The sequence below is a fragment of the Lithobates pipiens genome, unplaced genomic scaffold (assembly GCF_037356315.1).
Source record: "Lithobates pipiens isolate NorthernLeopardFrog02 unplaced genomic scaffold, aLitPip1_a1.2 Scaffold_18, whole genome shotgun sequence".
NCBI classification, from domain to species: domain Eukaryota; kingdom Metazoa; phylum Chordata; class Amphibia; order Anura; family Ranidae; genus Lithobates; species Lithobates pipiens.
This window is the reverse complement of record NW_027507758.1, coordinates 132,245,518-132,261,767: the sequence shown is the minus strand read 5'-3', so window position 1 is coordinate 132,261,767 and position 16,250 is coordinate 132,245,518. Positions and strand designations below refer to the sequence as shown.

Sequence of the window (16,250 nt, the reverse complement as noted above, 5' to 3'; positions counted from 1 at the left end):
GTGACCCTATTTTCCATCCTTCTGGCGGATTGGATATGATCAGGTGAAAACAGACAGGCGGACCATTTTCACCAAATTTCCCCATGGGGAGAGCAGGACTGGGTCTATCTTCGCTCTGCACAGTAAGCGGAGTCGGACCTGTCATCCACCTGCTTAACGGGGATTAGTGGAGCAATCCCCCGCTGAGCAAGCAGAGGCGTCTGTGTGAAAGGGGCCTAAGATGCAAGTAAATTTTTGAGCATCCCCTGCAACAAAAATGTAATTTTTGATGAGATACGTTCAAAGGGAAATCACATCTAAAGGGATGGAGACCCTGCAGCTTGCCTCATTAGTGCCCCGCAGGTGCAGCAGCTTACTGATTATTACAAAACCCCATACTGATTCACTGTCCACAAACAGCTATTCTTTCAGAATTACAAAAGGTAGGAATCTGCTAATCTTGTTAAAATCCTTGCAATGTACATAGATCACCCAGAGGGAAATGTTTTTTTTCTCAACAAAAGTGGAGTTACTCTTTAAGGACTTGATTATTTATTAAAATAGAAAAAAACAGGAAAATAGCAGAATTATTGTTTAACCACTTGGGATCCGCGCTATTGCCGAATGACGGCATTAGCGCGGACCTAGATTGCCGGGACTACGTCTATTGACGTCGTCCCGGTTACGAGCGGCCTGCGCGCCCCCTGAGGGGCGCGCGGCGCGCTCTGTGATCGGCGAGTCCGTGAGACTCGCCTGATCACCGATCCATGTAAGGGGTCGATCCCGACCCCTTATCACGTGATCAGCTGTCAGCCAATGACAGCTGATCATGTGATAAAACGGAGCCGGTAATCGGCTAGTATTCCTCCTCGCGCTGACAGCGCGAGGAGAAAAAAAAAAAGCCGATCGCCGGCGGCCGTGTTCGGGACATCAGTCCCGATCACGGCCAGCAATTCAAGCGGACACCTGCCCCCTGCCAGTGCCCACCTGCCACCCGCAGTGCCATCCTGAAATAAAGTAAGTGCCCCCCTGTCAGTGCCACCCAGCAGTGCCCATAGTGCCCACAGTGCCACCCAGCAGTGCCCACAGTGCCACCCAGCAGTGCCCACAGTGCCACCCACAGTGCCACGCAGCAGTGCCACCCACAGTGCCACCCAAAATCTGCCTCAAAGGTGCTGCACCCCAGTGCCGCCCATCAGTGCCCAGCAGTGCCGCCCATCAGTGCCCAGCAGTGCCACCCATCAGTGCCCAGCAGTGCCACCTATCAGAGCCACCTATCAGTGCCCATCAGTCCCATCTATCTGTGGTACCTATCAGTGCCCATCCGTGCCACCCATCCGTGCCACTTATCCGTGCCACCCATCCGTGCCATCTTATCTGTGCCCATCTTTGCCCATCAGTGCCGCCTTATCTGTGCCCATCGGTGCCGCCTTAACTATGCCTATCAGTGCCCACCAGTGCAGCCAATCAGTGCCCACCAATGCAGCCCATCAGTGCCCACCAATGCAGCCCATCAGTGCCCACCAATGCAGCCCATCAGTGCCCACCAATGCAGCCTATCAGTGCCGCCTAATCAGCGCACTTCAATGAAGGAGAAAAATGACCCGTTTGCAAAATTTTATAACAAACTATTAAAACATGATTTTTTTTTTTTTTTTGCATCTTTTTTTGTTTGTTTAGCAAAAAATAAAACTCCGAGCTGTAACTAAATACCACCAAAAGAAAGCTCTATTTGTGGGAAAAAAATGATAAAAATTTCATTTGGGTACAGTGTTGTATGACCGCGTAATTGTCACTCAAAGTGCATCAGCGCTGAAAGCTGAAAATTGGTCTGGGACTGAGGGGGGTTTAAGTGCCCAGTAAGCAAGTGGTTAACCATCTGACATCCGCGCTATGGCCGAATGATGGCCACAGCGTGGATTTGAATTCCCGGGAGGCCATCATATGACGGCCTCCCCTGTGCACGCTCCCTGTGCGTGCCCTGCAGGGCACGCACTGTGATCACCGAGTCACTGAGACTCGGGTGATCACCGATCCTAGTAAGGAGCCAGTCCCGGCCCCTTGCCATGTGATCAGCTGTCAGCCAATGACAGCTGATCACATGATCAAAACAAAAGCTCGGTGATCGTTTTTTTTTTTCTCCTCACGCTGACAGAGGACTAGAAAAAAAAAAGCTGATGACCGGCTCAGCTTAAAGGGACATCGGTCCCGAAATGGAAGAAGCATATATGCCTCATAATTTATACCTGAAAGTGCCCACAAGTGCCACCTATCTATGCCCACCAGTGGTGACAATCAGTGCCACATAGAAGTGCTGCCTATCAGTGTAACCGATCAATGCCCATCACTGCCACCCATCAGTGCCCATCACTGACACCTATCAGTGCCCATCACTGACACCTATCAGTGCCCATCACTGCCGCCTCATCAGCGTACATCAATGATGGACAAAAATTACCCTTTTTAACATTTTATAACAAAATTAAAAAAAAAACATATATTTTTTTTAATTTCGGTCTTTTTAGATTTTGTTAACAAAAAAAAAAAATTGCACAGGTGATGAATTAGCACCAAAATAAAGCTCTATTTGGGGAGAAAAAAGGATAAAAATTTAATCTAGGTACAGTGTTGTATGACCGCGCAATTGTCATTCAAAGTGCATCAGCCCTGAAAGCTGAAAATTGGTCTGGATAGGAGGGGGGTTTAAGTGCCCAGTAAGCAGGTGGTTAATATTTACAAAAAATGAAAAGGAAAACCTGACTGGCTGCTTTTGGCATTTCCGCTTTTTCCTCTGTTCCAGTTTTAATAAATCCACTCCAAAAAGTGTCATTTTATTTTACATTATTTTACATATTTATATTTAAATGCATAATTCATTTATAATTGAACACACACCTACCTAATCTCTATACAACAATTTCATCAGAGCTGGGTTTTGTAAGCATTATACTTGCACATCATAATTACCCTGTGCCTGCATCTGAATGTAATAGCTGTCATAGACTTACATCTCAGTATCTTTTCAAAGTAATCTTATGTCACAACTCCATCATTGTAGATATTCATAACAAATACCACATTACTAATAAAATACTACATCTCCATCATGCATGTAATATATATATATATTTACACAAACTCTCAGTTTCCAATAATTAAACAGCTGTAAATCGGTCCCCACCATTACGAAGACAAAAAAAAAAGACTGCTTTGATACATTTTTTTTCTTTAACCAATGAAATGTTTGTCTCTATGATAAAAAAAGATTAATGAAAATGTTTGTTTCTGACTAAAGTGGTTCCAAACGGTTACCTATACCTAATGAACTCTGACTAGTCTCAGGTGATTAAACATATCCTCCTATATAAGTTGTACCTGTGTAACTACAGCCATCTTCCCCCTACATCCATTCAAAGTGCAGAATACACACAGGATCGCTCCGCTCTGAAAAGCAGGGGGTGGAGAACTGAAGTTACATAAGTGAGGAGAACTCTAATGCCACATACACACGATCGGAATTATGGTCGGAAAAAGGTCTGATGGTTTTCCCAACGGAATTCTGCTCAAGCTGTCTTGCCTACACACGGTCACACCAAATTCCAATCCAAATTTCGAACGCGGTGACGTACAACACGTATGACGGGAGTAGAAAAATGGCTTCTGTCTCGTAGTTGAATCTGAGCATTCGTGAGTTTTTGCGCGTTGGAATAGCATACACACGATCGGAATTTCCGACAGAAAGTTTTTCCGTCTGGAAAATTGAGAACATGCTCAGAAACACGCCAGACACTGCACACCGTCTTACAAAAATGGAAAAGACTATGTACCCCTTTAATTAGGCTAAAGAGATGAGCTGATCTAACGTTAGTAACATTATTATGTTATCCTTGGGAGGCAGATACCAGTATGACAGAGATATGGTTGGCAATGGAGATTTTAACTGGGGATCAAAAAACAAGATGCACTTAGTATGCAAACATTGGGGTTGATTTACTAAAACCTGGCGCAGCTCTACATAGAAACCAATCAAGCTTTTAACTTAAGCTTGTTGAATTAAAGTGTTACCAAACCCACAATAATAAAATCTGTCTGTATATGCAGTAAAGCATGCTTGTTATACTGTGGAACCTAATGGGTTAATCCTCTGCATGGTGTAAAAAGGCTGTTTGATCCTGTATGCACACTATCCTCCCCTTCTTGCACTGTCTCCAAAACATGTCCGGATAAGACAGAAATACTGGAGTCAGGCTGCACATGCTCAGTTTGGTGTGTATTGCTAGAGAGTTTGTATTTTTCTTGGCAGAGTGCATGTGATCAGCACAGGGCCAATCAGAGGTTCAGGGGTCCTACATCTTGATTGATCAGCCAGTGCAGTATGAAAACTCCTCCTACAAAGTTTACCCAGACACTGATAGAAGTCACAAGACTCTTCTTCTGTGTGCTATAAGAGACCTGATATAGTGAATGCAGAGTTCTGGGTTTATTAACACTTCAAGCTTTGACAAAAAAAATAAATAATGGAAGCTGATTGGTCTCTAAGCAGAGCTGCACCCGATTTTGCACTCTCCAATTTTGGTAAATCAACCCCATTGTCAGCCGTCTTGTGAAGTCTCCTCAGCCTATTGACATTATACTGTTGGGACATGAAAGGCAGCTAGTTTTGTAAAGATTATGATTTGCAAACTCCTGCGTAAAATGCAATTTCTAAGGAAAATCCACAAACGATGCCATCATTGCCAGGCCTCTTTCCGTGACCTCAGGCTGTAACAACATTCGGCTTCAAACAAACTGCCAGCAATGAGCACTGTGTCCTTTCATTTGATCTCCAAGCTACGAACAGCAGCAAATGGCTTCTACTGGTTTACAAACAAAATCAGCTTCGCAAACAGACCTGAATGCACGGAGGAAACCACTAGAGTTTAAGTGAGCTAGTAATAGTAAATTACCTGTGCATGATTAAAGCTTCACTTCTAGAGCTCTGACACAAGAGTGTCTCATGAAAGAGTGCCTGAAAATAGACAGGGTCTGAAGTCATAATGGCACATCAATCCTGTTAAGTCGGCAGTGACAGATACGGACGCAATAGGCAACCCTGTAATGCTGTATAATTTTAGACAACCTATTGTAATCCATGGCACAGTTCACCACCTACCATGACTTAACCATTAAAGCGAGCCTTGGTGATAATGCAAGATCTGTTTGTCTAAGGAGAACCTACCCTCTAAATCGTATGTCAAACACAAGGTTTGCGGGCCAAACCTTGCCCTCCAGGCCATATCATGTGGCCCTTGCACCTCTCCTGCAGCTGCGGCAATCCCATCATTTCTGCCCCCACCTTGACTCAGCAGTCGGCAGCAGAGAGGACAGAACTCCTCTGCCAGATCCTGTGCTTCTCTGTGCAGCCACATAGAGGCTTGTTTCTGCCCCCCTTCCCTATCTCAGTAGTCGGCAGCAGAGAAAACAGAACTCCTTTTACAGGTTCTGAGCCTCTCTGTGCAGCTGCAGCACCCCCTCATCACCGCCTTCCCTGGTCTCAGCATTTCAGGACTCCAGCCCTCCTCTGGTCCTACTCCAGACCCTACACTTTTTTCTTCCCTGCTCCACCCCCAGTTTCTTCCCTGCAGCAGCACAAGGTAAGGGGGGTGCACTGTGATGTAAGGGAGGGAGAGGGACTCTTGATTCCTGATGGTGGGGGCTCTTGACATCTGATGCAAGGGGGTAGGGTGCTCTGGACATCTACTCTTACAGTTAGAACCGGCCCTTTGAGGGCAACCATAATGCTCATTGTTCATGTATCCCACAATGAAATTGAGTTTGACACCCCGGCTCTAAATAAAGAACATACCATGAGAAAGAAAGTCCCACTCATATGTCCCAATTAATGGTTCTCCAGCTGGTTTAATTAACTGCTGCCATGTGCTGGTCCTCAAGAGATCACATCCAGCTCAACAATGAATCCATATAATTGATGCTGGTCTGTACACTGTTAATGTCCACCACTGTGAAAAAATACCACCGAATGGCTTCAAGCTTGATCTTCCACCCTTAGAGAACACCAATACGAGGGGTGTTCTCTACGGATGGAAGATCAAGCTGAAGCCATTCAGTGGTATTTTGTCACTGTGGTGCACATTAATAGTGTCAGGACCAGGGTCACTTATATGAACCCCACGAGAAAGCCATGAATAAAAAAAATTCAAAATGGATCACTGTCAATATACCCAAGCAGTGCCTGCATCTTATTGAATGCAGTCACTAATCAACCATCCATTTTTCACCGGGTTCCCATGATTTTCAGGTCACCCACTGCTCAAACAGTGTGGAAAGTGTGTATACTTGTCAAGCCAACTGTTTGGGCAGCTTGACTCATTTCCACAACCAATTGAAAGTGTTACCCCTCCACCATGTATCCCAGGCCCAGCTGCACATCTGCGGGACCAGGATGACAATGGTGGGTGTCATTGGGTAGAGTGGAGGGAGATTAGTAAACATCTGCTTGTTGATTGGACGACTGTTGAAAGAGCATTTGGTAAATTCCAAGTTCGGAGCTGTCATTTCCCTGTCTGTGCTTGATTAGAGGAGTATAGGGGAGACATCAGAGCTCCAATAGACCACCAAAGTTTTACTAAAAAAAACCTGCCACTCCGTATATGCTAATACATAGGGTACCTGGGTAATACATAGACTAAATACATGGCTAATTGGCTAATACATAGGGTAAAGTTCAGTAAAAAAATGTTTGCCAAATTAAAGTAACACATAATCACAAAATAAAATACCTGAAAAAAATATTAAAGCCCCCCACCACTACATACTGTACATACAAATATGAATGTAAAAATGTGCACCTACTTACGACGATGACTGCGCTACACATATTAGATATACCCACTCACGCCAGAGAAAAAACAATAATTCTACAGCCATTATACACAATTATCTCCAAACCAATAACTTTTAAAGATTTTAACTCATCACCTATGAACAATTTAGGTTACCGAAGTTTGTCACCATTTCATGGACGCGCACAATTTTAAGGCTGTTTGGTATCTATTTGCTCGTTGCAACCTCATCTTTTATATTTTAGCAAGCAGTTGTGTAATATATTGTGTTTGAGTGTACTAAAATTAACTTTCGTTTTATGTTTTTTTTTAATGGAAATATGGGTTTGATAAACCATTGCGCTAATATCATGTGATTTATATTCATCAATTTTGTGTTTTCGCTGAACATGTTTTATTTGTTTCGGCTGGTCATCTCTAATGGCGTGTACACACGGCTGGACTTTGACAGCAAAGGTCCGAAGGAATGAATCCGACGGACAATTCGACCATGTGTGGGCTTCATCTGACCTTTTCTGTCGAAAAATCAGACGGACTTTAGATTTAGAACATGTTTCAGATCTTTCCGCCATCCTCGAGTACGGTCGAAAAATCTGTTCGTCTGTACGCTAGTCCGACGGACGAAAACCGACGCTGGGGCAGCTATTGGCTACTGGCTATGAAATTACTTATTCTAGTCCGGTCGTACGTCATCTCGGTCAAATCCATCGGACTTTGGTGTGATTGTGTGTGGCCAAGTCCGTTCGTTCAGAAAGTCCTTCGGACCTAGTCTGCTGGAAAGTCTGGTCGTGTGTACATGGCATAAGTGTGAATCCTGAAGAAGCAAACTTTGCAAAAGTCGTTGATTCAGCTTTAACACCAAGTCTGTAACACTTGCAAGTTGGACATTATCTATCTCTTGCCTTTTATTTGGACCTATATTGGGTCCCCCCCCCCTCTTTTTCTCCTCTCCCCCCTTTTCTTTCCCTTCCCTCCCTTTCCCACCTCCCCTCCCCCCTTTTCTTTTACCACCTCCCTCCACCTTTTTCCCCCCTCCTTAATCCCTCCTTCCTTTTGCCTTTCGCCCACTATATGCCAGTACACTTACATATGTATATTTTATTTGATTACTGTGGAAGATACATTCACCCACTTGCATACATCCCCCATATTTGCCATGGGGGAATGTTTTTGGTGCCTTGGCTGCTGGCCTTGTGTATAGGCCAATGGGTAAGAGGTAGTACACCCATTTCTTCCCCATTTACCGATTGTATTCATTATTAAGCATTTGTTCTTTGTACCTTTGACCCTTATGTATAATTTAATTTTATTCTAGACATTATCCTCCTGATGAAGCAATAGCATTCTGCGAAACATGTAGAGGACCATATGTCCCATGAGAAGCTACTATACCTTCTGTCTCCATTTTTGAAGCACATTAAGTATCAGTAATACATATGACACCCTTGTATTTTTTTTTTATATTGTCTTGTTATGAACATTGAACATGATCTTCTCATTTATGTCTGGATAACCTGTTTTTTATCCTTATGTATAAAACTAAAATTTTTACTCAAATATGTATTTTGTCCTATTGGTACCGAGATGGTCCATTCTCTTGCTTCTTGGAGACTAGTTTGGGGAAGTGTCTCCACCCCCAATTTCTTGCCTTTCTAATGCCTTGTACACGGACATTCCGACAACAAAATCCGTCAGATTTTTTCCGATGGATTTTGGCCTAAACTTGTCTTGCATACAAAATTGTCGGAAAAAAACGATTGTTCAGAACACGGTGACGTAGAACACGTACGTAGGGACTATAAACGGGCCAGTAGCCAATAGCTTTTGTCTTGTAATTTATTCAGAGCATGTGTGGCAGTTTTATCCGTTAGAATTGTCTACACACAATCGGAATTTAAAGGATCAGATTTTTTTTTTTTTTCTGAAAATTTTAGATCCTGCTCTCAAACTTTGTGTGTCGGAAATTCGAATGGAAAAAGTCCGATGGAGCCCACGCGCGATTGGATTTTCCGGCAACAAGATCCGATCGGAAAGTCCAACCGTGTATACAGGGCATAAGAAGTACAGGTATATATGCTATACATATAAAACATCCATCACTACTAGCTTGCTATCATTATTCTGGAGCTTGGCACAGCCCTCCTTCCTAAATCATTTGACATCCTTCAATCTCTCCAATAAAAAAAAAAAGAAAGCACGCCACCAAGCTTTCAATACCCAATACGCATTTGTCTCTCCTGCTTGGCTCCTGCTCTGTCCTTGCAGAACACTGCCAGCTAGGCTGTTTATATATCTGTCTATACAAAGAACATACAGTATAGAGAACACGCCACATACACCACTACACCCGCTCTGTCATCCAGTTGAGCAAAGCATGAAAAATAGCTATTCCTCTGTTATTATTACACCAATAAATCACATTACAGGTAATTTATTAGGACTTGGCTGATAAACGTACTTGTCGAAGATATATCTAATCTGATTTTGTAAAAGTCTATAGCAAAGCCGAGCCTAACAATACTCTGTAATACGGTGCTTGAGGTTTCTGTGAACGTTATCGGGCATCGGTGTATCGATGATTATTCAGATGGTCTACATGTAATTCAAAGCGGCATGTACTGTAGTTATAATGACATCAGACCAAGAATGTGAATGTTGCTCGGCAACTGCTACCATGGCAAACAAAAGTTAGTTTTAGTTTTTTTTTTTCCCTATTTATAGATGTTTTCTTATTTTATATATTTATATATTATAGGTACTTATATATTGCTGTCAATTTACAGGGTGCTTTACATACATATATACATGTATATATACATTTACATCTTTTTATTGTTACTATTTCCATTTTATATGCAATATTGATAATAATACTGTGACGTTACGCAATTCTGTTTATTAAAAGATAAAAAGTTAAAATAATATGGTGCTGTCAGTTTACAGGGTGCTTTACATACGTATATACATGTATATATACATTCACATCTTTTTATTGTTACTATTTCCATTTTATAGGAAAAATTGATAATAATACTGTGACTGTACACAATTCTGTTTATTAAAAGATAAAAAGTTAAAATAATATTTTGCTGTCAGTTTACAGGGAGCTTTAAATATATATATAGATATATATATATATATATATATATCTATATATATACATTCACATCTTTTTATTGTTACTATTTCCATTTTATAAGAAAAATTGATAATAATACTGTGACGTTACGCAATTCTGTTTATTAAAAGATAAAAAGTTAAAACAATATGGTGCTTTGTTTGGATCTATGGACATGCTTACTGTACAAAACCAACCTGGAGCTTTCATTGTTATTAAAAAAAAAGGAACAAAAACGATGTCCTGGCATGAGATTCAACATACAAAAACTTGAAATCGCTGCAATGTATTAATACATTTTTAATTGCATTATTATTTTGTGGACTAAAAGTGAAGAATGTGATTATCACCCCTTTATACGGTGACTTTATAAATAAAAGACTATGCAAGCAATACCTTACACTGCAGCATCATTCCCAGCCCTCTTTCTCTACCGTCATGAACAGCCAACATAAATCTTACTCTGTTCCACATCTACAGTCGCTTGTATGTAGAGATCATGGAGAAATGATACCTTTAATAAGGTATCTATAGCCTGCTCTGTGGCAAAGCAAAGTATTATGTTTTGTGCAGACCCCATGTTCAAACTACATCAGACATTACATGATCGCCTAATGACTTTCTAATGCAACTCATTTAGCTTTCAGTGCATGTAGCAATTCATCTAGATCTGAGATCCTGCAGGAAAAAACAAGAGCTCCTCCTCAATGCAGATCATTTTCCTCAGATATTAAACTGTGGTAATGTTGCTCCATGAACTGTAGCTGAATTCCCTTCAGCAGAAGAGGAGCCTGCTATATGATGCCTGCTGGTGTGTTACTTTGATAGGATGGCACTGGGGAATGTGTACCCGGCTGGCTTTCTCCTGAATCTCCCAGACTCGATTCGTCACGTTAGAGGATGGAGTTTACCGGAGATATTCAGGCTGTCCATCAAGACTGATCTTCTATTCCCCACATAGAAATTTTAGGAAGCTATCACCCTAATCGAATGACCGATTGTCATATGGTGCAGTTATTACTTCATGTAGGCTTTGTTTGGGTACAAAATGAATAATAGGTAAAGAAAACAGCTGCCTATAGAAAAAAAGACCTTCAAGCATAATAAATAGCTCTTTGTCTTTCCTCCAGATGGGAAACGTGCATTTTCGTACTTTTCCTAGACAGTTATTAGATAGAGCAATGCCCAGAAGGCTCTCGGGAAGACATGAATCGATCAATGGACTGACCACCCAAGTTCAGAAGACATGGATCGATCATGGGCTGAACATCCAAGTTCAGAAGACATGGATAAATCAAGGACTAAGCATCCAAGTGCAGACAACATGGATCAATCATGGACTGACCACCCAAGCTCAGAAGACATAGATCAATCATGGAGTGAACATCCAAGTTCAAAAGACAGGGATAAATCATGGACTGAATCCAAGTTCAGATGACATAGATCAATCATGGACTGATCACCCAAGTTCAGAAGACATGGATCGATCATGGACTGACCACCCAAGTTCAAAAGACATAGATCAATAATGGACTGACCACCCAAGTTCAGAAGACATGGATCGTTCACAGACTGAACATCCAAGTTCAGAAGACGTGGATCGATCATGGACTGAACACCCAAGTTCAGAAGACATGAAGACATGGATCAATTGTGGATTTACCACCCAAGTTCAGAAGACATGGATAGATCATGGTATGAACACCCAAGTTCAGAAGACATGAATCAATTGTGGATTTACCACCCAAGTTCAGAAGACATGGATCGATCATCGTCTGAACATCCAAGTTCAGAAGACATGAAGACATGGATCAATTGTGGATTTATCACCCAAGTTCAGAAGACATGGATCGATCATGGTCTGAACATCCAAGTTCAGAAGACAGGGATCAATCATGGACTAAACACCCAAGTTCAGAAGACAAGGATCAATCATGGACTGACCACCCATGTTCAGAAGACATGGATCAATCATGGACTGATCATCCAAGTTCAGAAAACAAAGATCAATCACGGACTGACCACTTAAGTTCAGAAGACATGGATCAATCATAGACTGAACATCCAAGTTCAGAAAACATGGATCGATCAAGGACTGACCACCGAAGTTCAGAAGATGGATCCATCATTAACTAATCGCCGAAGTTCAGAAGACAGGGATCAATCATGGACTGACCACTCAAGTTCAGAAGACATGGATCCATCATGGAGAGACCACCTAAGGTCGGAAGACAGGAACCAATCATGGAGTGACCACCCAAGTTCAGAATTTCAGGAAAGAATCACCAAAGCGTAGAGTGTGACCTTGCACTATGTCAAAATAGAGGATGACTCGAATTACGAGAGTGAAAAAAAAAAGATCTAGTGGTGTGCAGAGTATGACCTCTATATATCATTCATATTTCCTCTTGACGTGGTGATATCTCACACTTTGTGCTGTATAGACAGAGTTATCTCCAGTGCCTGCTCCATACACTGTCACTACACAGACAGTCATTTTTATCCCGGTTATGGACAAGCATGTCTCCTGTTATACATCACATGTCACAGATGACAGCTTATGTGTACTTTAGATCTCAATAGCAATAGGCCAGCAAAGTGTGTGTCACCAAAGGATGAATAGTATGGACTTTCTGGTGAACATATGGGACGTTACAAATATTTGGATGTATTTTGAACAAAGCTCATGATATAAATTGCAGTACATATGCATAGCTGTTTTCTTTTACAGATTTGTTTTGATGTGGATAGTGCACAGTATACAAAAACACAATCAATGCACATGAAAATTCATGTTGTAAAGCACTGTGTAAACTGCCGGCGCTATATAAATCCTGTATAATAATAATAATAATACTAATTACCCCAGGCAGTGAGTCCCTGCCTAGAACACTGGCATTTCCTATTACACACACACACAAAAGCTATAAAATTCAGCATGGTGATCATCTGTAGTCATGTAGATAGGAGGGATATCGAAGTGATGTCAAGGACAATGTGTAGATTCTCCTACAAACATCTTTCCATCTTTATCGCCTTATTACCAATTACCTTATTGCCAATAAGCTGGCAGCTCACCTTGAAAGGATGTCTAGGTCAGCCTTTCTTAACCAGGGTTCCTTGGAAGCCCAGGGCTCCTCTAGAGATTGCCAGGGGTTCCTCCAGCTGTGGCTGGTTGACCTCTCATCTCATGGTGCTAGCTCTGGGGTCAATGCCACTTGGCAGAGCCAGTTTCATGAACCCAATGATCTGTTTAGCTGTCTCAAAGGGTGGCATTCTGACCACCACCACTGTAAGGAGGGCATTTGTCCAACTGACTGTATGGGGACATTCTTCCCACTAGCCACCAATATAAGGGTGGCATTCTTCCCACTTGCCACAAATATAAGGGAGGTATTCTTCCCACTGACCACCACTCTCAGGGGGTCATTCTTCCTGCAGACCATGTCTGTAAGAGGGTCATTTTTTTCTCATAGCCCCCACTATAGGTTGGCATTCTTCCCACTAAACACTATAAAGAAGGAGTTAATTCTTCCCTCTGACCACTATAAGGAGGTAATACTTCCTACTGACTACCACTGTTGGGGGGTCTTCTCACTGACCAAGGGGGGCATTCTTCCTAGAGTTCAAACATGTTAGGAAGACATTCTCGCTGCTGAACATCACTGTAAAGGGTATTCTAACTAGTCAACATCACTGTAAAGGGGGCATTCTTCCTGCTGACCACCACTGAAAGATGGACATTCTTCTATTGTTCCTACTGACCCCCAATGTAAGGGGGAGCATTCTTCCTAGTGACCACCACTGTAAGAGGGACATTTGTCCTAGTGACCACCACTGTAAGAGGGGCATTCTTCCTAGTGACCGCCACTTTAAGGGGGGCATTCTTCCTAGTGACCACCTTTGTAAGAGGGACACTTTTACTAATGACCACCACTGTAAGGGGACATTCTTCCTACTGACCACCTATGTAAGGGGGACATTCTTCCCACTGATCACCAATGTAAGGAGGACATTCTCAATAATCACCAATGTAAGCAGGACATTCTTCCTGGTGATCAGCAATGTAAGGGGGGCATTCTTCCCACTGACCTCCATTGTTGAGGGGGGGGGGGTTTTCTTCCTAGTGATCCCCAATGTAAGGAGGACATTCTCAATAATCAACAATGTAAGGGGCTCATTCTTCCTGATTATCAGCAATGTAAGGGGGACATTCTTCTCACTGACCTCCATTGTTGGGGGGACATTCTTCCCACTGATCATCAATGTAAGGTGGATATTCTTCTAACTGATCACCAATGTAAGGGGGACATTCTTCCCACTGGTCACCAATGTAAGGGGGACATTCTTCTACTGACCTCCATTGTTGGGGGGACATTCTTATAACTGATCACCAATGTAAGGGGGTCATTCTTCCCACTGGTCACCAATGTAATGGGTTCATTCTTCCTGATGATCACCAATGTAAGGGGGACATTCTTCTGACTGACCTGCATTGTTGGGGGGACATTCTTCTAACTGATCACCAATGTAAAGGGGACATTCTTCTAACTGATCACCAATGTAAGGGGAACATTCTTCTGACTGACCTCCATTGTTGGGGGGGACATTCTTCTAACTGATCACCAATGTATTCCCACTGATCACCAATGTAAGGGGGGCATATGTCCAGTGCCCATGAATGAAGCAGTCTTTGTAGGGGTCCCTGTGGGGTGCAGAGGTTGGGAAAGGCTGCTCCAGGTGCTGGGATCCTCTGGACTCCTATCAGGCACTCATCCCCTGGCTCTGATGAGGGTTGTGATTTGACTTACCCCATATTTTCTGCTCCTGGAGGTGACAGCGATCCTGTCCTTATTCCCTGTCACTGAGCTCATGGTGATACATCCAGATGTGCGGAGAGGTAGGGATCAGCCTGGCAGGACTAGAGCTGCTCTCCGATGATCGATCCCTCCTGTGGTCGGCAGATGATTGCGGTGTATAGGAGAACACAAAGCGCACACTTCCAGCGGGCACACATCAATGCTTCATTCACAGGCAGCAGCCTGGTGTGTGTGCGGAGTGTGGGGAGTTGGAGAGAAGCCTGTGCTGGGCTCGGTGTCAGGGAGGAGCCTGGCTGTCCCCTCTATACAGGCACCTCGATGTGTCCGCACAGCCCAGCCGCTCTCCTCTCTGGTGTCGGCAGTGACTTGCTGGGGAAGCTTTCCATCCCCCTCCTCCAGTGTCTGGGCTGGGATGTGCCTTCTCTCTCAGGCGGTGTACAGCACACCTTGACTGACACTTACTGGCGGCCGACTATTTCCTCCTCATGTCTGCTCATTGCCCCATTCTTTCCCGCCTTGTTATGTACATCTGAGAGATGTGCCGCTCATAAAAGAGAAATATTCATGTCTGCTGGAATTGCCGGCTGTTTGATGCATGTTTTATAGGAGGCTGGGTCCTGTATATGAGCTCCGGAGAGAGGCTTGTAATGCACACACTCATTGCCTCATGGAGGAAAGCTATTTACTTCCATATTAAACATGGCTTTGTAGGAGAGACCTCCACCTTTTTACCTTTGTCATCAGTGGAGACCAACAGGTCCATTTCTACTAAAACAATGGGACTAGGTGTTCTATACCAGCCATTTCCAACCTTTATCGGTCGTGGAATCCCAGGACGCCCCATTCTGAATGTAAAACACATAAATGATACCCGTCAATGAGCCCGAGGAGACACACTCAACCGCTTTCATGAAATGAAATTCACATCAGAGTAACACCATAACATCAGAGGTCCGACTATCACATCAGAACCCCCGTCACATCAGAGGTCCAACCATCACATCAGAATGCCCCTCAAATTACAGTCCAATCTTCACACCAGAGCCCCCTTCACCTCAGAGGTACAACCATCACATCAGAATGCCCCTCACATTACAGTCCAATCTTCACACCAGAGCCCCCTTCACTTCAGAGGTACAACCATCACATCAGAATGCCCCTCACATTACAGTCCAATCTTCACACCAGAGCCCCCTTCACTTCAGAGGTACAACCATCACATCAGAATGCCCCTCACATTACAGTCCAATCTTCACACCAGAGCCCCCTTCACTTCAGAGGTACAACCATCACATCAGAATGCCCCTCACATTACAGTCCAATCTTCACACCAGAGCCCCCTTCACTTCAGAGGTCAAACCATCACATCAGAGACCCATTCACCTCAGAGGTCCAACTATCACATCAGAACCCTTGCCACATCAGAGTCCCACCATCACATCAGAGCCCCTTCACTTCAGAGGTCCAACCATCACATCAGAACACCCCTCA

At 43.3% G+C, this 16,250-nt stretch overlaps 1 protein-coding gene across 1 annotated transcript in view; it reads right to left on the bottom strand.

The window, feature by feature from the left end:
• The window catches only part of KIF26B (kinesin family member 26B), a 524,156-nt gene extending 508,825 nt beyond the window's left edge, over window positions 1–15,331 (bottom strand). Inside the window, exon 1 of the mRNA XM_077486139.1 lies at window positions 14,751–15,331. Within this exon, the coding sequence (XP_077342265.1) occupies window positions 14,751–14,813 (63 nt within the window). The 5' untranslated portion in view covers window positions 14,814–15,331. The remainder of the gene's footprint in view (window positions 1–14,750) is intronic.
• Between the last annotated feature and the right edge of the window lie 919 nt (window positions 15,332–16,250).